The 26,455-nt window shown below is 41.1% G+C and overlaps 1 protein-coding gene across 1 annotated transcript in view; it reads right to left on the bottom strand.

Annotated features, from left to right (window-relative positions):
- The window catches only part of LOC147372833 (antigen WC1.1-like), a 53,172-nt gene extending 35,360 nt beyond the window's left edge, over positions 1–17,812 (bottom strand). The window contains 2 exon segments of the mRNA XM_086404354.1: positions 10,030–10,350; positions 17,740–17,812. Of these exon segments, the coding sequence (XP_086260480.1) occupies positions 10,030–10,350; positions 17,740–17,812 (394 nt within the window).
- Positions 17,813–26,455: the final 8,643 nt, after the last annotated feature.

Genomic DNA, 26,455 nt, shown 5'->3' on the forward strand with positions numbered 1-26,455 from the left:
AAGAAACAGTCTTAAAAGCAGTCAAAAACGTTGACACATTATATACAGGAAACTAAGACAAGTTGTCCTGACTTTTTGTTGGAGGCAATGTAAGTCCCTTAACAAAGTCAAAACATATTTTAAGCACTGGAGCTAGGGGAGGCATTACCTAGAATTCAGTCACCTATGAAAATACTTTTCAAAGCTGAATGAAAATTTAAATGAGTTCAGATAAATAAATGATGATAGAATTTGAGGTGACCTGACATATGCTGCACAAAACTGCTACAAAATGCCTTCAGGCTAAAGGCAAATGATAAAAGATGAAAATGTGGATCCACCCAAAGCTATGGACACTGCACTAAACAGTAATTTTGTGGATAAATATAAACATTTTTCTCTCATTTTTAATATAATAGAATATTTAAGGCAAAATAATAGCAACATTTTATAGGATTCATAATGTAATTACAAGTAGAATGTATAACAACAATAACACAAATGACAAGAACAGGGAAGTGGAAGTTTACTACAGTAGGTTTGACATTGTGTGTTGTGACAAAATGTCATCTCAAGGTAAAATGTGATTGTTCTTCTTGTTCAGTAGCTAAGTCGTGTCTGACTCTTTGTGACCCCATGAACTGCAGCACATCAGGCTTTCTTGTCCTTTACTGTCTCACTCTCTTGAGTTTGCCCAAACTCAAGCCCATTGAGTCGGTGTTGCCATCCAACCATCTCATGCTCTGTCAGCCCCTTCTCCTCCTGCTCTCAATCTTTCCCAGGATCAGGGTCTTTTCCAATGAGTTGGCTCTTCAAATGAGGTGGCCAAAGTGTTGGAGCTTCAGCATCGGTCTTTCCAAAGAATATTCAGGGTTGATTTCCTTTAGGATTGACTGGCTTGATCTCCTTGAAGTCCAAGGGACTCTCAAGAGTCTTTTTTTTTTTTTTAACTTTACAATATTGTATTAGTTTTGCCAAATATAGAAATGAATCCACCACAGGTGTACCTGTTTTCCCCATCCTGAACCCTCCTCCCTCCTCCCTCCCCATACCCTCCCTCTGGGTCGTCCCAGTGCACCAGCCCCAACCATCCAGTATCGTGCATCGAACCTGGACTGGCGACTCATTTCATACATGATATTATACATGTTTCACTGCTATTCTCCCAAATCTCCCCCACCCTCTCCCTCTCCCACAGAGTCCATAAGACTGATCTATACATCAGTATCTCTTTTGCTGTCTCGTACACAGGGTTATTGTTACCATCTTTCTAAATTCCATATATATGCGTTAGTATACTGTATTGGTGTTTTTCTTTCTGGCTTACTTCACTCTGTATAATAAGTTCCAGTTTCATCCATCTCATTAGAACTGATTCAAATGTATTCTTTTTAATGGCTGAGTAATACTCCATTGTGTATATGTACCACTGCTTTCTTATCCATTCATCTGCTGATGGGCATCTAGGTTGCTTCCATGTCTTGGCTATTATAAACAGTGCTGCGATGGACATTGGGGTACATGTGTCTCTTTCCCTTCTGGTTTCCTCAGTGTGTATGCCCAGCAGTGGGATTGCTGGATCATAAGGCAGTTCTATTTCCAGTTTTTTAAGGAATCTCCACACTGTTCTCCATAGTGGCTGTACTAGTTTGCATTCCCACCAAAAGTGTAAGAGAGTTCCCTTTTTTCCACACCCTCTCCAGCATTTATTGCTTGTAGACCTATGGATCGCAGCCATTCCGACTGGTGTGAAATGGTACCTCATAGTGGTTTTGATTTGCATTTCTTTAATAATGAATGATGTTGAGCATCTTTTCATGTGTTTGTTAGCCATCTGTATGTCTTCTTTGGAGAAATGTCTATTTAGTTCTTTGGCCCACTTTTTGATTGGGTCATTTATTTTTCTGGAGTTGAGCTGTAGGAGTTGCTTGTATATTTTTGAGATTAGTTGTTTGTCAGTTGTTTCATTTGCTATTATTTTCTCCCATTCTGAAGGCTGTCTTCTCACCTTGCTAATAGTTTCCTTTGTTGTGCAGAAGCTTTAAAGCTTAATTAGGTCCCACTTGTTTATTTTTGCTTTTATTTACAATATTCTGGGAGGTGGGTCATAGAGGATCCTGCTGTGATGTATGTCAGAGAGTGTTTTGCCTATGTTCTCCTCTAGGAGTTTTATAGTTTCTGGTCTTACGTTTAGATCTTTAATCCATTTTGAGTTTATTTTTGTGTATGGTGTTAGAAAGTGCTCTAGTTTCATTCTTTTACAAGTGGTTGACCAGTTTTCCAAGCACCACTTGTTAAAGAGATTGTCTTTAATCCATTGTATATTCTTGCCTCCTTTGTCAAAGATAAGGTGTCCATATGTGTGTGGATTTATCTCTGGGCTTTCTATTTTGTTCCATTGATCAATATTTCTGTCTTTGTGCCAGTACCATACTGTCTTGATAACTGTGGCTTTGTAATAGAGCCTGAAGTCAGGCAGGTTGATTCCTCCAGTTCCATTCTTCTTTCTCAAGATAGCTTTGGCTATTCGAGGTTTTTTTTTATTTCCATACAAATTGTGAAATTATTTGTTCTAGCTCTGTGAACAATACTGTTGGTAGCTTGATAGGGATTGCATTGAATCTATAAATTGCTTTGGGTAGTATACTCATTTTCACTATATTGATTCTTCCAATCCATGAACATGGTATATTTTTCCATCTATTAGTGTCCTCTTTGATTTCTTTCACCAGTGTTTTATAGTTTTCTATATATAGGTCTTTAGTTTCTTTAGGTAGATATATTCCTAAGTATTTTATTCTTTCCGTTGCAATGGTGAATGGAATTGTTTCCTTAATTCCTCTTTCAGTTTTCTCATTATTAGTGTATAGGAATGCAAGGGATTTCTGTGTGTTGATTTTATATCCTGCAACTTTACTATAGTCATTGATTAGTTCTAGTAATTTTCTGGTGGAGTCTTCAGGGTTTTCTATGTAGAGGATCATGTCATCTGCAAACAGTGAGAGTTTTACTTCTTCTTTTCCAATTTGGATTCCTTTTATTTCTTTTTCTGCTCTGATTGCTGTGGCCAAAACTTCCAAAACTATGTTGAATAGTAATGGTGAAAGTGGGCACCCTTGTCTTGTTCCTGACTTTAGAGGAAATGCTTTCAATTTTTCACCACTGAGGATAATGTTTGCTGTGGGTTTGTCATATATAGCTTTTATTATGTTGAGGTATGTTCCTTCTATTCCTGCTTTCTGGAGAGTTTTTATCATAAATGGATGTTGAATTTTGTCAAAGGCTTTCTCTGCATCTATTGAGATAATCATATGGTTTTTATTTTTCAATTTGTTAATGTGGTATATAACACTGATTGATTTGCAGATATTGAAGAATCCTTGCATCCCTGGGATAAAGCCCACTTGGTCATGCTGTATGATCTTTTTAATGTGTTGTTGGATTCTGATTGCTAGAATTTTGTTAAGGATTTTTGCATCTATGTTCATCAGTTATATTGGCCTGTAGTTTTCTTTTTTTGTGGGATCTTTGTCAGGTTTTGGTATTAGGGTGATGGTGGCCTCATAGAATGAGTTTGGAAGTTTACCTTCCTCTGCAATTTTCTGGAAGAGTTTGAGCAGGATAGGTGTTAGCTCTTCTCTAAATTTTTGGTAGAATTCAGCTGTGAAGCCGTCTGGACCTGGGCTTTTGTTTGCTGGAAGATTTTTGATTACAGTTTCAATTTCCGTGCTTGTGATGGGTCTGTTAAGATTTTCTATTTCTTCCTGGTCCAGTTTTGGAAAGTTGTACTTTTCTAAGAATTTGTCCATTTCTTCCACGTTGTCCATTTTATTGGCATATAATTGTTGATAGTAGTCTCTTATGATCCTTTGTATTTATGTGTTGTCTGTTGTGATCTCTCCATTTTCATTTCTAATTTATTGATGTGATTTTTCTCCCTTTGTTTCTTGATGAGTCTGGCTAATGGTTTGTCAATTTTATTTATCCTTTCAAAGAACCAGCTTTTGGCTTTGTTGATTTTTGCTATGGTCTCTTTTGTTTCTTTTGCATTTATTTCTGCCCTAATTTTTAAGATTTCTTTCCTTCTACTAACCCTGGGATTCTTCATTTCTTCCTTTTCTAGTTGCTTTAGGTGTAGGGTTAGGTTATTTATTTGACTTTTTTCTTGTTTCTTGAGGTATGCCTGTATTGCTATGAACTTTCCCCTTAGGACTGCTTTTAAAGTGTCCCACAGGTTTTGGGTTGTTGTGTTTTCATTTTCTTTAGTTTCTATGCAAATTTTCATTTTTTTAAAATTTCTTCTGTGATTTGTTGGTTATTCAGCAGCGTGTTGTTCATCCTCCATATTTTGGAATTTTTAATAGTTTTTCTCCTGTAATTGAGATCTAATCTTACTGCATTGTGGTCAGAAAAGATGCTTGGAATGATTTCTATTTTTTTGAATTTACCAAGGCTAGATTTATGGCCCAGGGTGTGATCTATCCTGGAGAAGGTTCCATGTGCGCTTGAGAAAAAGGTGAAATTCATTGTTTTGGGATGAAATGTCCTATAGATGTCAATTAGGTCTAACTGGTCTATTGTATCATTTAACGTTTGTGTTTCCTTGTTAATTTTCTGTTTAGTTGATCTATCCATAGGTGTGAGTGGGGTATTAAAGTCTCCCACTATTATTGTGTTATTGTTAATTTCTCCTTTCATACTTGTTAGCATTTGTCTTACATATTGTGGCGCTCCCGTGTTGGGTGCATATATATTTATAATTGTTATATCTTCTTCTTGGATTGATCCTTTGATCATTATGTAGTGACCCTCTTTGTCTCTTTTCACGGCCTTTGTTTTAAAGTCTATTTTATCTGATATAAGTATTGCTACTCCTGCTTTCTTTTGGTCCCTATTTGCATGGAAAATCTTTCTCCAGCCCTTCACTTTCAGTCTGCATGTGTCCCCTGTTTTGAGGTGGGTCTCTTGTAGACAACATATGTAGGGGTCTTGTTTTTGTATCCATTCAGCCAGTCTTTGTCTTTTGGTTGGGGCATTCAACCCATTTACGTTTAAGGTAGTTACTGATAAGTATGATCCCGTTGCCATTTTCTTTACTGTTTTGGGTTTGAGTTTATACACCGTTTTTGTGTTTCCTGTCTAGAGAATATCCTTTAGTATTTGTTGGAGAGCTGGTTTGGTGGTGCTGAATTCTCTCAGCTTTTGCTTGTCTGAGAAGCTTTTGATTTCTCCTTCATATTTGAATGAGATCCTTGTTGGGTACAATAATCTGGGCTGTAGGTTATTTTCTTTCATCACTTTAAGTATGTATTGCCATTCCCTCCTGGCTTGAAGAGTTTCTATTGAAAGATCAGCTGTTATCCTTATGGGAATTCCCTTGTGTGTTATTTGCTGTTTTTCCCTTGATACTTTTAATATTTGTTCTTTGTGTTTGATCTTTGTTAATTTGATTAATATGTGCCTTGGGGTGTTTCGCCTTGGGTTTATCCTGTTTGGGACTCTCTGGGTTTCTTGGACTTGGGTGATTATTTCCTTCCCCATTTTAGGGAAGTTTTCAACTATTATCTCTTCAAGTATTTTCTCATGGTCTTTCTTTTTGTCTTCTTCTTCTGGGACTCCTATGAATCGAATGTTGTAGCGTTTAATATTGTCCTGGAGGTCTCTGAGATTGTCCTCATTTCTTTTCATTCGTTTTTCTTTTATCCTCTCTGATTCATTTATTTCTACCATTCTATCTTCTAATTCACTAATACTATCTTCTGCCTCTGTTATTCTACTATTTGTTGCCTCCAGAGTGTTTTTAATTTCATTTATTGCATTATTCATTTTATATTGACTCTCTTTTATTTCTTCTAGGTCCTTGTTAAACCTTTCTTGCATCTTCTCAATCTTTGTCTCCAAGCTATTTATCTGTGATTCCATTTTGATTTCAAGATTTTGGATCAATTTCACTATCATTATTTGGAATTCTTTATCAGGTAGATTCCCTATCTCTTCCTCTTTTGTTTGGTTTGGTGGGCATTTATCCTGTTCCTTTATCTGCTGGGTATTCCTCTGTCTCTTCATCTTGTTTAAATTGCTGAGTTTGGGGTGTCCTTTCTGTATTCTGGCAGTTTGTGGAGTTCTCTTTATTGTGGCGTTTCCTCGCTCTGTGTGGGTTTGTACAGGTGGCTTGTCAAGGTTTCTTGGTTAGGGAAGCTTGTGTCAGTGTTCTGGTGGGTGGAGCTGTATTTCTTCTCTCTGGAGTGCAATGAAGTGTCCAGTAATGAGTTATGGGATGTCTATGGTTTTGGGGTGATTCTGGGCTGTCTGTATCTTGAAGCCTAGGGCTGTGTTCCTTGCTGCTGGAGAATTTGCTTGGTATGTCTTGCCCTGAAACTCCTTTTGAAGACTTGGGTTGCTTTTCTGGGTGCCTGATGTCCTCTGCCAGCATTCAGAAGTTGTTTTGTGGAATTTACTTGGCATTTAAATGTTCTTTTGATGAATTTGTGGAGGAGAAAGTGTTCTCCCTGTCCTACTCCTCCTCCATCTTAGCTCCTCCCCCCCCCCCCCCCCCCATGTCCAGTTCTAACTGTTGCCTCCTGACCTGCATATAGGTTTCTCAAGAGGCAGGTCATGTGGTCTGGTATTCCCATCTCTTTCAGAATTTTCCACAGTTTATTGTGATCCACAGAGTCAAAGGCTTTGGCATAGTCAATAAAGCAGAAACTCTCTTGCTTTTTCGATGATCCAGCAGGTGTTGGCAGTTTGATCTCTGGTTCCTCTGCCTTTTCTAAACCCAGCTTGAACATCTGGAAGTTCACGGTTCTTGTATTGCTGAAACCTGGCTTGGAAGATTTTGAGCATTACTTTACTAGTGTGTGAGATAGTGCAATTGTGTGGTAGTTTGAGCATTCTTTGGCATTACTTTTCTTTGGGATTGGAATGAAAGCTGACCTTTTCCAGTCCTGTGGCCACTGCTGAGTTTTCCAAGTTTGCTGGCATATTGAGTGCAGCACTTTCACGGCATCATCTTTCAGGATTTGAATAGTTCAACTGGAGTTCCATCACCTCCCCTAGCTTTGTTTGTAGTGATGCTTTCTAAGGCCCACTTGACTTCACATTCCAGGATGTCTGGCTCTAGGTGAGTGATCACACCTACAGGTGCTGAAATTTCTCATACATACCTGACACTTATAATTGAGAGGAATAAACTCCAAAAGTTCAATTTCAACTAAAATAATGAAAAGGTCTGCTATTCTAATATTATCTCTGTTGCATCACCACCAATTTGACTTACCTTCATATCAATAAAACATTTCCTGAAAATATAGAAAAGAGACAGCAGTAGCAGGAATCGGGTGACAAAGATTAATAGAAGAAAACTGCAAGTGTTCATAAAAGCTTGAGAACCTAGGTTAGAGCAATGGTAAATAGGACTTCCCTGGTGGTTCAGATGGTAAGAATCTGCCTGTAGTGCAGGAGACTCAGGTTTGATTCCTGGGTTGAGTATGGAATGGCAATCCACTCCAGTGTTCTTGCCTGGAAAATCCCATGGACAGAGAAGCCTGGCAGGTTAGAGGCCATGGGGTGACAAAGAGTCAGAAAGAACTTGGAGACTAAACCACTGCTGCCACCAATCAGGGAGTACAAACCACAGTCAAATTTTAAATGCCAGAGCACACCCAATCTGTTTTTTATTAACTGTGTCCCAACTGGAATTAATATCAAGACACCAATTTTCTAAATATGATAATATTAGAAGTACCAAAATCACACAAAGTTTCAAGAAAACACATTCCCTTTTAATTTAGATGCTGATTCATCAAAAGGTAGGGCCTCCTGTAAGGTTTCACAAGTTCATCTGCAATTCGAACCATAATTAAGACATTATGACATTAAGGAATGTTACTGGAAGAGTGACTTATTGGGAAAGACTCTGATGCTGGGAAAGATTGAGGGCAGAAGGAGAAGGGGGTGGCAGAGAATTAGGTGGCTGGATAGCATCATCAACACAATGAACGTGAATTTGAGCAAATTCTTGGAGATAGTGAAGGACAGGGAAGCCTGGTGTGATGCAACTCATAATATTGCAAAGATTCGTACATGACTTACCGATTGAACAATTGGAAATGCCAAAAGACATGTTTTCTTAAAACAATAACTCCTAACTGAAATTCAAACATCCCTTAAAATAATTATTTTAATAATAATATTGTAATAAAGAGAGTGAAGGAGAACCTTTGAGGAGATCAACAGATATGTGGCATAGACTGTGGTCGGGATTTCACAGATGTATACTGATCACCCCACTCATTAAGTTGTACTAACTACATATTGCTTTTTGTATGTCAGTCATACCTCAATATAGTACTTGTAAAAAAGGAAAGAAGTGTTTTCTTTGGGACCTCAAGAAAATCATCAAAGATCTGCTAAAGATGAGATTGGAAAAGATAATCTTCCAGTTATTTTCCCCAACAAAACACAGAGAGCTGATTGGCTGTGGCTGCTAGGGACCTACTGCAGATGTCCTTAGGGTGAACCTTTAAACCATATCATCATGTTGAGTGACCCTTTCCTAAGATCCAACCACATATTTTAGGAAACTTGTTGTAATGTCTGATAATATCTTCCTCAATTCAAGCTATGCTGCTGGGATTAATGTCCTGAAGAATTCATCAAACATTCTGATAAAAACTGGGAACATCTCTGGCAAACACTGTGACCACCCAATCACATTCTAGTTTTAACCTTAGTATAGGTGAAATACATACAGTCAGGATTGAGCCCTTTTTATATGTCATTTCATGCTTCTTACCCTCACTGTGCTTTAGGTTTGCTCCAATTTCAGTGCTGTAAATTTAAAACTTTAGGTTTTCCTGCAGCCTCAACAACCCCACAAATAGGAGATGACCTCCCCACCCAGGCGAACAGGTGCACCTGTGTAAGGAGATTAGCCCCTGCCACAAACCCCGCTTCTGGCCCTCCCCTGTGACCTAGTGATATTCAAACACACCCATGAAACCTCCCTTTTCCTAGTATATCTCCACCCTGACCCCCAGTATTGTCACTTCTCCATGGGTATTTACACCCCATGTTGGGTTCCCACTGCTAGGTGGATCCTGGTCTATTGGTCCCTCTCCCATGTACCCATCTTATGGTCTCTGTCTCTCTAGGACCAGTGAGTATAATACACTTTGTTTGCCTGCTTCTCTCCTATATACCATCCTGTAGCTGCACTTGTCTGACAATGTCATGAAAGAATACAAAAAGCTACCATAATGAAACTAATTAATCAAGGTCCAACCTGACAGTTATACATGTATGAAACATTTGAGCTCACCTCCCTGCCTCCTATGAGACACATCACAGAGACTGGAGGGACCAGTGACTATGGATCTGGAGACTTTCTGTCCAGGGTCAGTTCAGTTCAGTTGAGTCAGTCAGTCGTGTCCGACTCTTTGAGACCCCCATGGACTGAATGCATGCCAGGCCTCCCTGTCCATCACCAACTCCTGGAGTTTACTCAAACTCATGTCCATTGAGTCAGTGATGCCATCCAACCATCTCATCCTCTGTTGTCTCCTTCTCCATCCACTTTCAATCTTTCCCAGCATCAAGGTCTTTTCCAATGATTCAGTTCTTAGCATCAGGTGGCCAAAGTATTGGAGCTTCAGCTTCAGCATCAGTCCTTCCAATGAATATTCAGGACTGATTTCCTTTAGGATGAACTGGTTGGATCTCCTTGCAGTCCAAGGGACTCTCAAGAGTGTTCTCCAACACCACAGTTCAAAAGCATCAATTCTTCAGTGCTCAGCTTTCTTTATAGAAAGCTCAGGACCAAGTCAGACCTTATGTTCCTTTGAATACCTAATGTTCAAGAAAGCACTGTGTGACTGAAATCTTCACCCAAGTATGAAGTATAAAGACCACCCTGGTAGTCCAGTGGTTAAGTATAAAGACCACCATTCAAGTAAGTTCTACGGTATGTGACCCATATTCTCATAGCTATTCTGTGAATAAGACTGAGGCTTTTTCTGCTGGGAATCCCTCCCAGACCACAGGGCTTACCTGAGCAGACTGTTCCCACATCCTTGTCATGGGAATTGCCCTCAGGGCGATGATCTTTAACAGAAGGATAACTACACTCCATGATAGCTGACTCTGGACCTTTGCAATAAATATAAGGAAACCAAATGGGGCCAATCCCTGGGCCAAAATGAGCCCTCTTGGGAGCATCAGTGGCACTTCCACATCCCAGCTGTCTGCACACCACAGCTGCCTCCTCCATGCTCCAGTTCAGATCATCCACTGTGCCCCATTCTCCTTGGTGCTTCACTTCCACTCTCCCCTCACAGCAGTGGTCTCCATCCTTCAGCCTCGCCTCCAGAGCTGCAAGAGAGACACAGGACATAGGAGAGATTTTGGAGACTTGCACCAGTGGTGTGCTGGTAAGTATTAAAAGATGAATACTCTATTCTCTGGAAAAATCACTGTGAATAGAAAGTGTTGACTTCTGTGGTATACACATTCCCACCATGGCCAACTCAAAGCTCCCAGTGTGCCATCACTGAACTTGGAGCAGGAAGGGAGGCACCAGGAATTTCTCACGAGTCTGTAGAACCAGCTCCAGGGACACCACCTAGGACAGGCCTCCAGAGACTCTGGATGCTGCCCTTCCTGTAGATGTGCCCAAGACTACTGGGCCCAGCTCCTCCAACATCTCAGTTGCAGTTCATGGCCCGGGATCCAGGGAGGAATCCTCCCTCTCCTTCACTGTCTATAGCGAGCATCTCATCCAACTTAGGAACAAGGGACTGTGGTAACAAGCTCTAAATCATACCAGTTGTTCCTGTCATCTGGTATTCATGTCCTTGTGTAATCCCCACGCTTGGGTGTAACTAGTAACATGAGTCTAACAAACAGAATTTGGTGAAAGTGATGAGATGTCATTTAAGAGATTAATTTTTAAGACAATTCTGGTTTCTCCTGGTGACCTATCCTGCTCTCTCTGTCTTGATGAAGCCAGTTGCCACATTGTGAGCTATGTATGGAGAGACCCACATGATAAGGAATCGAGGGAGACCTCTAGCTCATGGCAGAAAGGGACTGGTGCTCTCAGTTAAACGGTCCACCAAGGTCTGAATGCTGCCAACATCCAGGTGAGTATATTTGGGTGATATCCACTCCTAGATGAACCTTTTAATAAATGCAGGCCTGTGATACATACCATATGTGTGTCTATAACTGATCCCTGGTGTATATGGGCACCTGTACCTGGTCCCTCAATGCCAACTGGGTGCACACTTCTGGCATTGACTCTAGCCACTGCCACTGCCTGCCATGGTCCCTAGCCATTGGACCTAGGGGTACTATTGTTAATATACTGAGTATACTAACAATCCTTACAGCCACTTCACATCTCCTGCAACGCTTGCTAAAGTCCTCAGAGTTGTCAGAGCACCTGAATTTATTATACATCATTCAGACAGATAATCAATTAGAAACAGCGGATTTGAAGAACCTAGTGCACTGGGACGACCCAGAGGGATGGTATGGGGAGGGAGGAGGGAGGAGGGTTCAGGATGGGGAACACATGTATACCTGTGGTGGATTCATTTTGATATTTGGCAAAACTAATACAATTATGTAAAGTTTAAAAATAAAATAAAATTAGAAAAAAAAAAAAAAAGCACTTCAGAGTACTGAAATGAAGAACCTAGTAAACAAATGGACTTAACAGACATATACAGAACATTTTATCCACCAGCAGTAGAATACATATTCTTCTCAAATACACACAGAATATTTTCCAGAATAGATCATGTTAAGCAACAAAACAAGTCTTAACAAATTCAAAAATATAGAAATATTATCAAATATATTTTCTGAGTACAGCTATTTGAAATTAAAAAATCAACAATAGGAGGAAACTGGCAAAATCACAAATATGTGGAAATTCAACAACAAGCTCCTGAACAGCCAATGATAAAAAAGAAATCCAAAGGCATATTAAAAATATTCTGAGATAAACAAAAGTAGAAACACACATTCAAACACTATATACTACATCCAAAGCAGTTATAAGAGGGAAATTTATAGTGATAAATGCATACTTAAAAAAGAAAGATCTCAAATAGACAACCTAATATTGCAAATCAAAGAACTAAAAGAGAAGAATGAAGTAAACCAAAATCTAGCAAAGGAAGGAAAAAACAAAGATTAGAGCATAAATAAATGAAATAGAATATAAGAAAGTGATAGAAAAGATTAACAGAGGTCATTCTTGAAAAAAAATAAACAAAAATGACAAACTTTAAGCTGTACTAATCAAGAAAATAAATGAGAAGATTCAAATAAATAAAATTGGATAGGAAACAGGGGACATTAAAACTGATACAACAGAATACAAACCATAAGAGGCTCCTATGGAAAATTATAGGCCAACAATTTGGATAATCTAGAAAAAATGATTCAGAAATGCTCACTGGTGACTTCTATCAAATATTTATACAAGAAAAACATCTGTTTTTTTTTACAATCTTCTAAATATTGAGGAATGAGCACTCTGCAAATCATTTTACATATCCTGCATTAGCCTGATACCAAAGCTATGTAAAAACACTACAAGAAAGGAAAATTACAAGCCAATGTCCCATTAATACAAATGCCAAAATTCATAACAAATTTAGCCAAGGGAATTCAACAACACATTAAAAAGATTATATACTGTGAGCAAGTGGAATTAATCTCTAGGATGCAAAGATAGTTCAACATGTGTAAATCAATAAATGTCATACACCACATTAATACAATGAAAGATAAAAATCATAAGACCATCTCAACAGATGCAGAAAAGATGTTTGACAAAATTCAACACTCTTAAATTTTTTAACTCTCAAAAACTGCATATAGAAGGAACATTTCTCAATATAATATAAATCATATATGAGAAGCCCATAGTTAATATCAAACTCAATGTTCCTCTAAGATCAGGAATAACATAAACATGTCCTCTGTTACCAATCTTAATCCACATAGTACTGGAAGTCCCAGATATAGCAAGTAAGCAAAAAGAAATAAAATTATCCAAATAGAAAAAGAAAATTTTCTCCGTTTCCAAAAGACATAATATTATTATAGAAAATTCTAATAGTATATCAATAGAACAACTGTTAGAACTAATAAATTCAAAAAAGTCACAGAAGACAAAATCAAACTACAGAAATTGGTTGTGTTTCTACACACTAACAAGGAAACATCTGGAAAAAAAAGAAACAATCTCTTTAAAATGGTATAAGAAGCCATAAAATGTTAAAAATAAATTTAACCAAAAAGATGAAAGAGCTATACTCAAAAATCAATAAGACTAATGAGAGACATTGAAGAAGACACTAATAAAATGGAAAGAGAGCCCATGTTCATAGATTGGAAGAATTAATATTGTTAAAATGTCTATACTACCCAAAGCCATCTATAGATTCAAAGCAATTCCAATAGTATTTTTCATAGAAATAGAAAAAATCTTAAAATTTGTGTCAAACCACAAAACCTCAAATAGCCAAAGCAATTTTAAAGTGAAAAAGAGAAAATAATAGCAAAACTGGAGGTGACTTGCCTGGTGGTCCAGTGATTAAGAATCTGCCTACCCAATACAGGAGACACAGTTTCTATCTTGGGCCCAAGAAGATCCCACATTCCACAGAGTAACAGAGCCCGTGTACCTAGAGTCTGTGCTCCGCAACAAGAGAAGGCACTGCAGTGAGAAGACTGAGCACCACAGGGAAGGGCAGTCCCGACCTCTGCAGCTAGAGAAAGCCAGCGGGAAGAACTCATTATCAGAGAAATGCAAATCAAAACCACTATGAGGTACCATCTCACACCAGTCAGAATGGCTGAGATCCAAAAGTCTACAAATAATAAATGCTGGAGAGGGTGTGGAGAAAAGGGAACCCTCTTACACTGTTGGTGGGAATGCAAACTAGTACAGCCACTATGGAGAACAGTGTGGAGATCCCTTAAAAAACTGGAAATAGAACTGCCTTATGATCCAGCAATCCCACTGCTGGGCATACACACTGAGGAAACCAGAAGGGAAAGAGACACGTGTACCCCACTGTTCATCGCAGCACTGTTTATAATAGCCAGGACATGGAAGCAACCTAGATGTCCATCAGCAGATGAATGGATAAGAAAGCTGTGGTACATATACACAATGGAGTATTACTCAGCCATTAAAAAGAATACATTTGAATCAGTTCTAATGAGGTGGATGAAACTGGAGCCTATTATACAGACTGAAGTAAGCCAGAAGGAAAAACACCAATACAGTATACTAAAGATGGTAACAATAACCCTGTGTACGAGACAGCAAAAGAGACAGTGATGTATAGAACAGTCTTATGGACTCTGAGGGAGAGGGAGAGGGTGGGAAGATTTGGGAGAATAGCATTGAAACATGTAAAATATCATGTATAAAACGAGATGCCAGTCCAGGTTCGATGCACAATACTGGATGCTTGGGGCTAGTGCACTGGGATGACCCAGAGGGATGGTATGGGGAGGGAGGAGGGAGGAGGGTTCAGGATGGGGAACACATGTATACCTGTGGTGGATTCATTTTGATATTTGGCAAAACTAATACAACTATGTAAAGTTTAAAAATAAAATAAAATTAAAAAACAAACAAACAAACAAAGATCCAGCAATCCCACTGCAGGGCATACACACTGAGGAAACCAGAAGGGAAAGAGACACGTGTACCCCAATGTTCATTGCAACACTGTTTATAATATCCAGGACATGGAAGCAACCTAGATGTCCATCAGCAGATGAATGGATAAGAAAGCTGTGGTGCATATACACAATGGAGTATTACTCAGCCATTAAAAAGAATAATTTGAATCAGTTCTAATGAGATGGATGAAACTGGAGCCTATTATACAGAGTGAAGTAAGCCAGAAAGAAAAACACCAATACAGTATACTAACGCATATATATGGAATTTAGAAAGATGGTAACAATAACCCTGTGTACGAGACAGCAAAAGAGACACTGATGTATAGAACAGTCTTATGGACTCTGTGGGAGAGGGAGAGGGTGGGAAGATTTGGGAAAATGGCATTGAAACATGTATAATATCATGTATAAAAAAATGAAGCAAAAATAAAAATAAAACAAAACCAAATAAAAAACAAACAAAATAAAGCTGGAGAGACTTCCCTGGGGGTCCAGGGGTTAAGACTTTGCCTTCTAATGCAGGGGGTGCAGGTTGAATCCCTGGTCAGAGAGCTAAGATCCCAAATGCTTTGTGGCCAAAAAACGAAAAAGTGAAAAGAAAACAGAAGCATTATTGTAGCAAATCCAATAAAGACTTTTAAATGCTCACATCATCAGGGGACTTCCCTGGTGGTCTAGTGGTTAAGAATCCACCTTCCGGGGAACTTGACCGTGGCACAGAGGCAAGTTGGAATCTGACTGGAAAGGCTGAGAAGTTTCTCTGTGTTACGGACAACAACGGACACCCAGAATGTTCAGCCCCCTAAGCAGCAGCCAATGATATGTATCTGCAGAGAATGTCACACAGAAAATGAAATAAAGTCAAGGGATCCAATCCAATGTGGAGATACAGAATAATGTACAAGAGAATGACCAAAAGACTGGTGATTTTAGATGCTTGGTGAAACATGAAGTTCAGAGGAATATCTTATATGGATTTGGATTTGCTGTTAATGTTGTACAGATTTTGATTAGTGTACTTTACGAATATAATTATATACTTATGGTTTCATTTTAAAAACCTTACTGTATTTAGATATCTATTAGTGGCTTATATAAAGATATTTTTTGTTCAGAAAAAAAAAAAAAAAGAATCTGCCTTCCAATGCAGGGGTCTCAAGTTCAATCCCTAGTTAGGGAGCTAAGATCTCAAATGTCATGGGGCAACTAAGGCCATGCACTACAACTCCTGATCCCTCTGTGCACTGGAGCCTGTGCACCACAACTAGAGAGAAGCCCATCCACTGCAGGTGGAGAAGCCCATGCTGCAACAGATGCCACATGTTACAGCTAGGAGTTCACGTGGCATAAGTAGCATGGCATGCTGCAACTGAAGAACTGCATGCTGCATAAAGATCAAATATCACATGTACTGCAGGCAAGACCTGCTGCAGCCAAATACATAAAAACAAACATTATGGCAATGGTGTGAAAATAGACACATCAAGCAATTAACAGAACTGAGAGCCCAAAAATAAACCCATGCATGGACAGTCAATGAATGTTTGACAAGGGAGGCAAGAATACTCAGTGAGGCGAGGATGGTCTTTTCAGTAAATGCTGTTAGGAAAACTGGATATTTACATGCAAAAGAATGAAACTAGATCCCTATCTTAGAACCACAGAAAAATAGACTCAAAATAGATCAAAGACATAAATCTATTTAAGACCTGAAACCACAAACTCCTAGAAGAAAACATAGGGGAAAGCTCCTGAATGTGGATATTGGCAATGAATTCTTGGGTATGACAGCTAAAGCACAAGCAACAAAATCAAAATAAACAATGGGACCACATTAACATCAACCTAAAAAGCTCCTGTAGAACAGAAGAAACAGTACACAAAATGAAAAGACAATGCACAGAATGGAGAAAAAGAACTTGCAAATCATGTATCTCATGAGGGGTTAATATCCAAAATATATAAGGAACACATATGACTCAATGGCTAATAATAATAATTAACTCTAACTCTCCAGGGAGAGAGAGTGCTCCCTACAGAGTTACAGCAGATCCTGGAAGGGGAAAAGACCATCCCAGGCCCCCAGCATATCTGGAAATGTCACAGGGACCAGGGCAGGGACTCGGGAACTTATATACCTGGGGCTGCACATCACCTGATCTCTACAGACAAGAGATCCCCTCTCCTGGCTGCTGGCTCCTCTGCTCCACAATGGACACCTGGTGGGAAGAGGTGAAGCCAGCAGGCAGAGCCTCTCACAGAGCCCAGTGCTGGGCAGACACGGCAGCAAGCAGAGGGAAGCCCAGGGGACAGGGAGAGGAGCCAGAGAGAGGCAGGCAGGTGCACAATTATCTCTGATTTGGTTACATGCAGCTGACTTGACACCCAGCCCTGTGGGACCCTGTGTGCTTCACAGACCAATGGACTCAGTCCCTGCTCAGCATCCCTGTTCCTCTCAAACAGACAGGCTCCACACACCCTCACACTCTCTCTCTGTCTCTCTCACACGCACACATGCATCCTCACACACAAACACACCCTCACAAACACACTCTCACACACATACACCCTCACACACACCCTCACTCACCCTCACACACATACACACCCTGACACACTACATATACACACCTAAGAACAAAGCCTACAGAAGCACAGACATAAGAAATGGGGGGACCCTGGGGTAGTGCTCACATACCAGGCACATGAGTGTGTGGGAACAGCCCAGGGTCCCAGCTGAGGTCAGTCATTGGATCTTCCACACACTGGGAGCCACTGGGACTCTAGAAGCTCCCTGAGAACAAGGGAGACAGTGGAGGGATTCAGGCTGACCCAGCTCAGTCCAGACCAAACCTCACTGCTTTATAAAATCTGCTGCTACAACCAGTGGACCCCCCACAGGAGAGGGACCAGTATTCACAGTCACTGTGGTTTCTTTTTGGTCAAAAACACTGAGGCCAGGTTCCACAAGTCCAAACACCTTTCCCTTCATCAAGGCGTCCACTCTCTGCTGTGGACCCAGGACAGAGGGCCAGCTCTTACCTTGACCACCCACCACTGTGCCGAGAAGGAGGACACAGAGTCCCCGTAGGGAGAGGAGTCTTCCCAGAGCCATCCTGACCCCATGTCCTCAAGGTCACAGTCCTGTGAGGAGGCGTCAGGGTGCTGACTGGGGTCTATATAGACCACCCCTTACACGCTCCCTCCTGAGAGCCAATAGCAACACCTTTCACCATTCCAGGCACAATCGGAGGCTGCATCAGCCACTTTCTGCAGCTCAGACACCAATGAGCTTCTGAATCTTCAACATCTCCTTAAATGAGCAACATGGTCCTTTGACCTTCTGCTTCTGTGGTCCCTGAGAGCCCTATGACAGGGGTTGGCACAGAAAAGTTGCCTCACAAAGCATGAGTGGTTTTTCTTCCCCGATCACATTGGCCAATCACTACAGACTGTTAGATCTCACATGGGATTGGTTGGCCCATGGAGAATATCTCTGGTGGAATCAAGCATTCATCTTCCCCTGGACTGAATTCAGGGCCAAAGCAGAGAAGTACAAGAAGGTTTGAAATATGAGAGTAATTGTCAGGCCAGCAGAAACTGAGGACAGGAGCACAGGAATTCACAGGTGAGCTTGGAGGGGTGAGATGGAAACCATCAGGTTGCAGGGATGAGATTGTTGGTCTTTCTTTCCTTCTCAGAATGATCTGGAGACGGGACCCTGAAGCACATTGGGGTCATAATAACACGGGACTTTGACAGAACCTAACATTTCCCATCAAGAATCTTTCTTAGCCTCTAAGACCACTCTGTCTGGCAGGCACATTTCACCTGGGCTATACTCGCCTTCTGTGGAGTGAGAGGGGATGTGGTCTTCTTTATTTACAGACCCGACCCTTCCCCTCTGTGCAGCCACCCAGAAGCAGCAGTCCTTGTCCAACACATGAAGGTATCAGCTTCTACATGGATGCTGCTTGTCTAATAGCATCATATTCCACTTTGTAAGTGTGCAGTTTATAGGATCGCATAAGGTGATAGAGCTGGAAATGACAAATTCCTGGAAACTAGATTCACAGGTTTTATTTTATTGAGCTCCAAAATCACTGCAGATGGTGACTGTGGCCTTGAAATTAAAGGATACTTGCTCCTTGGAAAGAAAGCTTTGACAAACCTAGACAGCATGTTAAAGAGTAGAGACATCACTTTGCCAACAACAGTCCATACGATCAAAGCTATGGTTTTTCCAGTAGTCATGTATGGATGTGAGAGTTGGATAAAGAAGTCTGAGGGCTGAAGAACTGATGCTTTTGAATTGTGGTGCTGGAGAAGATTCTTGAGAGTCTCTTAGACTGCAAGGAGGACAAACCAGTCAATCTTAAAGGAAATCAACCTGAATATTCATTGGAAGGACTAATGCTGAAACTGAAACTCCAATACTTTGGCCACTTGATGTGAAGAACCTGCTCATTGGAAAAGACCCTGATGTTGGGAAATACTGAGGGCAGAGGAGAGAGAGGTGACAGAGGATGAGATGGTTAGATAGCATCACCAACTCAATGGACATAAGTTTGCACAAACTCCAGGAGATAGTGAAGGGCAGAGAAGCCTTAGTTGCTGCAGTCCATGAAGAGTTGACTCATTGGAAAAGACTCTGATGCTGGGAGAGATTGGGGGCAGGAGGATAATGGGACAACAGAGGATGAGATGGCTGGACGGCATCACTTACTCGATGGACATGAGTCTGAGTGAACTCTGGGAGTTGGTGATGGACAGGGAGGCCTGGGGTGCTGCAATTCATGGGGTCACAAAGAATCGGACATGACTGAGCGACTGAACTGAACTGAACTGATGGGGTTACAAAGAGTCAGACATGACTTAAGCAACTGAGTAACAACAATAGGAAAAAAGTCAAGTAAAATTTAAGTGCTTTTTATTTTTTTAAAGATCACAATAATATTATTTTCATATTTAAACATCTTAGAATAGTCTATTCATGAAGACAACAGAGTCAATGTTTGAACTATAAAGAAACTAAAATAGAAATGTAGATAGATGCTAAAGAAATCGATCAACCCTGAATATACATTGGAAGGACCGATGTAGAAGTTGAGGCTCCAATACTTTGGCCACCTGATGTGAAAAGCCGACTTATTGGAAAAATCCCTGATGCTGAGAAAGCTTGAGGGCAAGAGGAGAAGGGGCTGGCAGGTGAGATCATTAGATTACCTCATTGACTCAATGGACATGAGCTTGAGCAAACTCCAGGAGATAGTGAAGGGCAGGGAAGCCTGCTATACTGCAGTCCATGGGGCTACAAAGTTAGACATGGCTTAGTGACTGAACAACAACAAAGAAATAGATTAAGGAGATTGGATGATGGATTGATGATGATGATGGCAGTGGTGGACTAATAGATAATATGTAGATGTAGAGAAACAATAGGTATATATAAGGGGCTTTTGAGACATGCTAAATACCCTTTTCATTTATTGCATTTCAACTAGTCCCCAAATGAGATTTCGGGGAGAGAGACAGATTGCTGCTACAGGAAATAAGGAGAAGGTAAGAGTCATGGTTTAACTCTAGCCCTCCAAGATAGGATTTTAGAATCCCAAGAAGAAAAGATATAATTTAGAATGATGAACTTCCCATTTTTCCCCATTGTATATTGAAAGTTTTGTTTGATAGGATTTTGAACATAATTGTATTATAAACCATAGCTAAAGAAGATGCAAAATATAACTTATGGGAGCACCTCCCGACAGAAGGGGAAGTAGAAAGCCTTCTGCTGGAGGGTGGCTGAAGGCAGAAGGCAAAGAAGAGGCTAGTGAATCAGAGAAGACAAGGGATTTATGCTGTCTGCAGACATCAGTGACCCACCTCCTCCGTTCTGCATTTAAGAGGAATGGTGGTGACAAGAATGGAAGCACAGGTGGGTGGTGGGGACAGATACAAGCAGAAGGGACTGATGTCCAATGTGGCCATTGCTGCCTTGTTCTGTTTCCACTGATCAGAGAAGCTCCCAGATGGTCCCCAGAGTGCAGTGCTGGGATGAGTAGAGAGACTGAGAAAGGCCATAAAGGGATATAAGACACTGACAAAATTCAAGGTCACTAACATGCTACCCTGCATTCCTCACACCCTCGGAGACTCAGGATTCCCATGATGCACTCCTGAAGCCCACATAAGCCCACCCTGAGGCCCGCTCACCCTGACTCTTGTCATTTCAGCACAGATGTGGGAAGGACCCATCTGTGACACACACACACACCCCAGAGTCCCCAGCAAAGCCCAGAGACAGTTTCACACCCTCCCCCTCCCACACCATAACGTCTCAGTGGGATGAATATGGAGGACAGCTGCGGGCCAGTCCACAGCCCTGTCACATCCCCACTGGAAGGACCCCTCAACCTGGTCAGCAGACACAGCTTCTCTGTCCTACCTTGTCTGTGCTTCATCCTTGAGCCTCAGGTAAATAAAAAGGGAGAAAAGACAACTGAACATATGTATTTCTCCCTCTCAGTTCAGTTCAGTTGAGTTGCTCAATCGGGCCCAACTATTTGCCACCCTATGGACTGTAGCACGCTAGGCTTCCCTGTCCATCACCAACTCCCAGAGCCTGCTCAAACTCGTGTCCATCGAGTTAGTGATGCTATCCAGCCATCTCATCCTCTGTCATCCCCTTCTCCTCCTGTCTTCAATCTTTTCCAGCATCTGGGTCTTTTCCAATGAGTCAATTCTTAGCATCAGGTGGCCAAAGTATTGGAGCTTCAGCTTCAGCATCAGTCCTTCCAATGAATATTCGGTATTGACTGGTTTGATCTCCTTGCAGTCCAAGAGACTCAAGAGTCTTCTCCAACACCACAGTTTAAAAGCATCAATTTTTGGGTGTTAGGCTATCTTTATGGTCCAACTTTATGATTCAACCATGACTACAGGAAAAACCATAGCTTTGACTAGATGGACCTTTGTTGGCAAAGTAATGTCTCTGCTTTTTAATATGTTGTCCAGGATGTTCATAGCTTTCCTTCCAAGACGTCTTTTAATTTCATTGCTGCAGTCACCATCTGCAGTGAATTTGGAGCCCCCAAAAAGAAAGTCTATCACTGTTTCCACTGTTTCCCCATCTATTTGTCACCAAGTGATGGGATTGGATGCCATGATCTTCGTTTTTTGAATGTTGAGTTTAAGCCAACTTTTTCACTCTCCTCTTTCAACTTTCATCAAGAGGCTCCTAAGTTCCACTTTGCTTTCTGCCATAAGGGTGGTGTCATCTGCATATCTGAGGTTATTGATATTTCTCCCAGCAATCTAGATTCCAGCTTGTGCTTCATCCAGCCTGGTATTTCACATTATGTATTCTGCATATAAGTTAAATAAGCAGGGTGACAATAAACAGCCTTGACGTACTCCTTTCCCAATTTGGAACCAGTCCTTTGTTCCATGTCCGGTTCTAACTATTGCTTCTTGACCTGAATACAGATTTTTCAGGAGGCAGGTAAGGTGGTCTGGTGGTCCCATCTCTTTAAGAATTTTCCACAGTTTGTTGTGATCCACACAGTCAAAAGGTTTGGCATAGTCAGTGAGGCAGAAATAGATGTTTTTTCTGGAACTCTCTTGCTTTTTCTATGTACCAATGAATTTTGGCAATTTGATCTCTGTTCCTCTGCCTTTTCTAAATCCAGCTTGAACATCTGGAACTTCACGGTTCATGTATTGCTGAAGCCTGGCTTGAAGAATTTTGAGCATTACTTTACTAGAGTGTAAGATAAGTACAATCGTGTGGTAGTTTGAGCATTCTTTGGCATTGCCTTTCTTTGTGATTGGAATGAAAACTGACCTTTTGCAGTCCAGTGACCACTGTGGAGTTTTCCAAATTTGCTGACATATTGAGTGCAGCACTTTCACAGCATCATCTTTTAGGACTTAAAAATAGTTCAACTGGAATTTCATCACCTCCACTAGCTTTGTTCATAGTGATGCTTCCTAAGGCCCACTTGACTTGGGACTCCAAAATGTCTGGCTCTAGGTGAGTAATCACACCACTGTGGTTATCTGGGTCATTAAGTTCTTTTTTGTATAGCTCTTCCATTTATTCTTGCCACATTTTCTTAATATTCTTAATATCTTCTGCTTCTGTTAGGTCCATACCATTTCTTTCCTTTATTGTGCTCATCTTTGCATGAAATGTTCCTTTGGTATCTCTAATTTTCTTGAAGAGATCTCTGTCCTTCCCCTGGAGAAGGGAAAAGCTACCTACTCCAGTATTCTGGCCTGGAGAATTCCATGGACTGTATAGCCCATGGGGTAGCAAAAAGTTGGACATGACTGAGAAACTTTCTACCTCCAAATATGCTAATATTTATCTATTACTTATACAAGAATCGGGTTTCCAAGATGGCTCAGACAGTAAAAAAATCCACCTGCAATGTGGGAGACCTTGGTTCTATCTGTGGATTGGGAAGATCCCCTGGAGAGGGGCATGGCAACCCATTCCAGTATTCTTGTCTAGAGAATCCCTATGGACAGAGGAGCCTGGTCGGCTACAGCCCATAGCATAGCAATGAGGCAGACACAACTGAGCAACTAAACACACATGCAAGAATCACTTACTTTTCATTTGGTCCTCTCACTCCCTGGCCCTGTGACTGTACTTGGGCCCTATTTCCTTCTATATCTGGGCCTTTAACATATTAATGATAAAAACTGATCATAAATATCAGAACTAGAATTTAAACTCAGGTGCTGGAATAGGACCAGGATCTGCTGATTCACTTAGAGTTGATTCTCTACTCCCTCTGGGCCCAGACTCACCATTCCTTACCCAGTTATGGAGTCCACACCATCATCAGAAACCACTGGCCAGACACCTAGAACACAGGACGTGCTTCCTGGGGTCCAGTATCCCTCCCACCGGATGACACAGGGATTGTTTAGTGAACCAGGTACACACGGTCTCACCTGAGGATGGAGCTCTCACAGGTAAGACACTCTTGAAGGCTCCAGACCCTGTTATAGGGAAGGGTGGGCTGGAAAGTGAGGCAAAAGTATTAGTCTCTCTGCTGCTACTGCTGCTGCTAAGTCACTTCAGTCATGTCCGACTCTGTGCGACCCCATAGACAGCAGGCCATCAGGATCCCCTGTCCCTGGGATTCTCCAGGCAAGAACACTGGAGTGGGTTGCCATTTCCTTCTCCAATGCATGAAAGTGAAAAGCGTAAGTGAAGTCACTCAGTCGTGTCCAACTCTTTGTGACCCCATGGACTGCAGCCTACCAGGCTCCTCTGTCCATGGCATTCTCCAGGCAAGAGTACTAGAGTGGGGTGCCAAGTCTCTCAGTTGTGTCTAACTCTTTGCCACCCGATGGACTGTAGCCCGCCAGTTTGCCCTGTCCATGGAATTCTCCAGGTAAGAATACTGGAGTATTCTTCTGCAGGGGATCTTCCCTAAACATGGAGGAGTTAACAGGGCTGGCATGTGGTGCCCACAACTCCCTGTACCCCAGAGCTAGGGGTGCAGGGTCAGTATGCACCAACACACCCTCGGATGAAGGTCCATCTTCTCTGATACATAAAGAAATATCAGTGTCCAATCTCATCAAAAATTTGAAGAAAGAAAGTTTTAGGGAGGACTGCAACTGGCTGTGTCCACAATGAACTTGAAAGAGTGCAGTGCAGGGGTCAGGAGAACAGACTCAGGAGTCAGTCTGCCCTGTCCTAATTCACAGCTCAGCCACATACCATGCATGCAACCTTGAACAGGGTTCTTGCATTCTCTCTGTGTAGTGGTTTCCTCTACAAATGGCGGGTTTTGTTTGGGCCTAGATGACAGAATTTTGGTAAGGGTTAAATGAGTTGGCATTAGTAGTGATATTATAACCACTAGTTAGCAGTAGGACATAGTAGTGGTACAGAAACATTATTAGGACATCTTTCTCTATCCCTTCCTGGGAATCACAGGCACTCTAGAACAGGAATTCAATTCTGTTACCTGGAGTCTGGGCTTCCCTGATAGCTCAGTGGTAAAGAATCCACCTGCAATGCAGGAGAACCTGGTTCAATCCTTGGGTTGGGAAGATCCCCTGGAGAAGGGAAAGGCTACCCCCTCCAGTAATCTGGCCTAGAGAATTCCATGGACTGTGTAGTTCATGGGGTCGCAAAGAGTTGGACACGACTGAGCAACTTTCACTTTTCACCTAGAGCCTTGACCAGATCTGTCAGAAATCTCCCAGAAACCACATATTGTGATGGTAATTGGTGTCAATCAGAGTTGTGAGTCTTCCACACTTCACCCCTTCTCTCTGTGCCCCATTCTACTGCTCATGGACCTGACCTTACCATCATGAATTAAATTGTTTCCTTGCTAATTTTACTTTATAAGCTGGAATCTACTCGGTAAAAGTCTAATTCACTCTGTATCCCCAATGCCTGTTAATTAAAAATGTCAAACTATGTCTAATGAATAAATGAATGAAAGAATGAATGAATGGTACTCTGATAGACCTTTTACACAAATCATTCCTATTAAAAAGAACTGTTTTTCTTTGAAAACATAATTCAACTTGTTGTGCGAACTTAACAACACAAGTTGCCTCCTTTGTTGTAAAGGTATTTCAAAACTATTAAAAGATATGAGCTATGCGTGGCTCACAACAATGCCTTTCTGCAATGAATGCAGTAAATTCCAATATCCAGAAAGAAACACAGCCCATCTCCAGAGCAGGGCTGAGATAGCCAGTTCTAAAAATGAATAGATGCTGTAACTTTCCTTGTATCTGAAGATACAGAAGAAAAACCACAGCTTACTGACAGTGAAGATCATGAAGTCTTGTGCTCTGATCTTAATCAGATATGACGGGGTGGGCAGGATGTTGATATATTTATCATTTGGCACGTTTTCAGTGAAGGCAACATATGACTGTAACAGGAAGAAAATTTTGTAATAAAAAAGTTCAACAGATCCAGTAGTGAATTAGAAGTGCTGAAGTAAATAACGAAAAGAATTCCCTTCTTTCACTTAGGCTAACTGTTTGGCCTTACAGATTGTAAAACAATTCAGCACATTACAGCAGCATTATAATGTAGCATTACTATTCCCAAATTACACATGAGAAAATGGAGGTTTAAGAGGCTAAGTTCATCTGTTTTCTGAGGAAGATAATAATTAACCATCCTTGCACAAGTGACATTGTCTCAGGACCAATCAGAGTGACTAAAATAGAAAATAGTTTTGACTTAAAATTTATCTATACAACATTACGGAATTGGCAGGTGGTCCAGTGGTTAGGACCCCATACTTTTACTGCTGAGGGTCTGGGTTGACACTTCAAAGCACTGGGTACTCACCTCATCATCTGTGTTTCTTGCATGGATATTACAGGGTTTAGTAAAGGCTCCTTTATCAATGACCACTTAATCACAAGGGCATGAAGGAAGGCGCAAGGTCGTGAGCTGGCTGAGGCCCAGCCCATCATCCTTGTTCAGCACTTTCCAGTCTATGATCAGCAACATTTAACAAAGTGCTTGGCACTGAATTGGCCTCATTCATTTCTTCACAAGCCCAGCTTCTGATGCCCAGAAACCAGAACAGATCAAAGCTACTAAATCAAAGACAGGCTGATTCCATATGGAAAGCATGCAGACCAAGGATGCTTCCCCACTTCCACTGGAGAGTAAGAAACTCCTTTGTCCCAGACACCATCTTGGGAGGAGAAACAGTGAAGATATCTGTTAAAAAACCAATTTTGGCAGGGAACCTAG

The sequence above is a fragment of the Bos grunniens genome, chromosome 5, assembly GCF_055505025.1.
Source record: "Bos grunniens cultivar Pamir isolate PY7600 chromosome 5, Bosgru_T2T1.0, whole genome shotgun sequence".
Taxonomy (NCBI): Eukaryota; Metazoa; Chordata; class Mammalia; order Artiodactyla; family Bovidae; genus Bos; species Bos grunniens.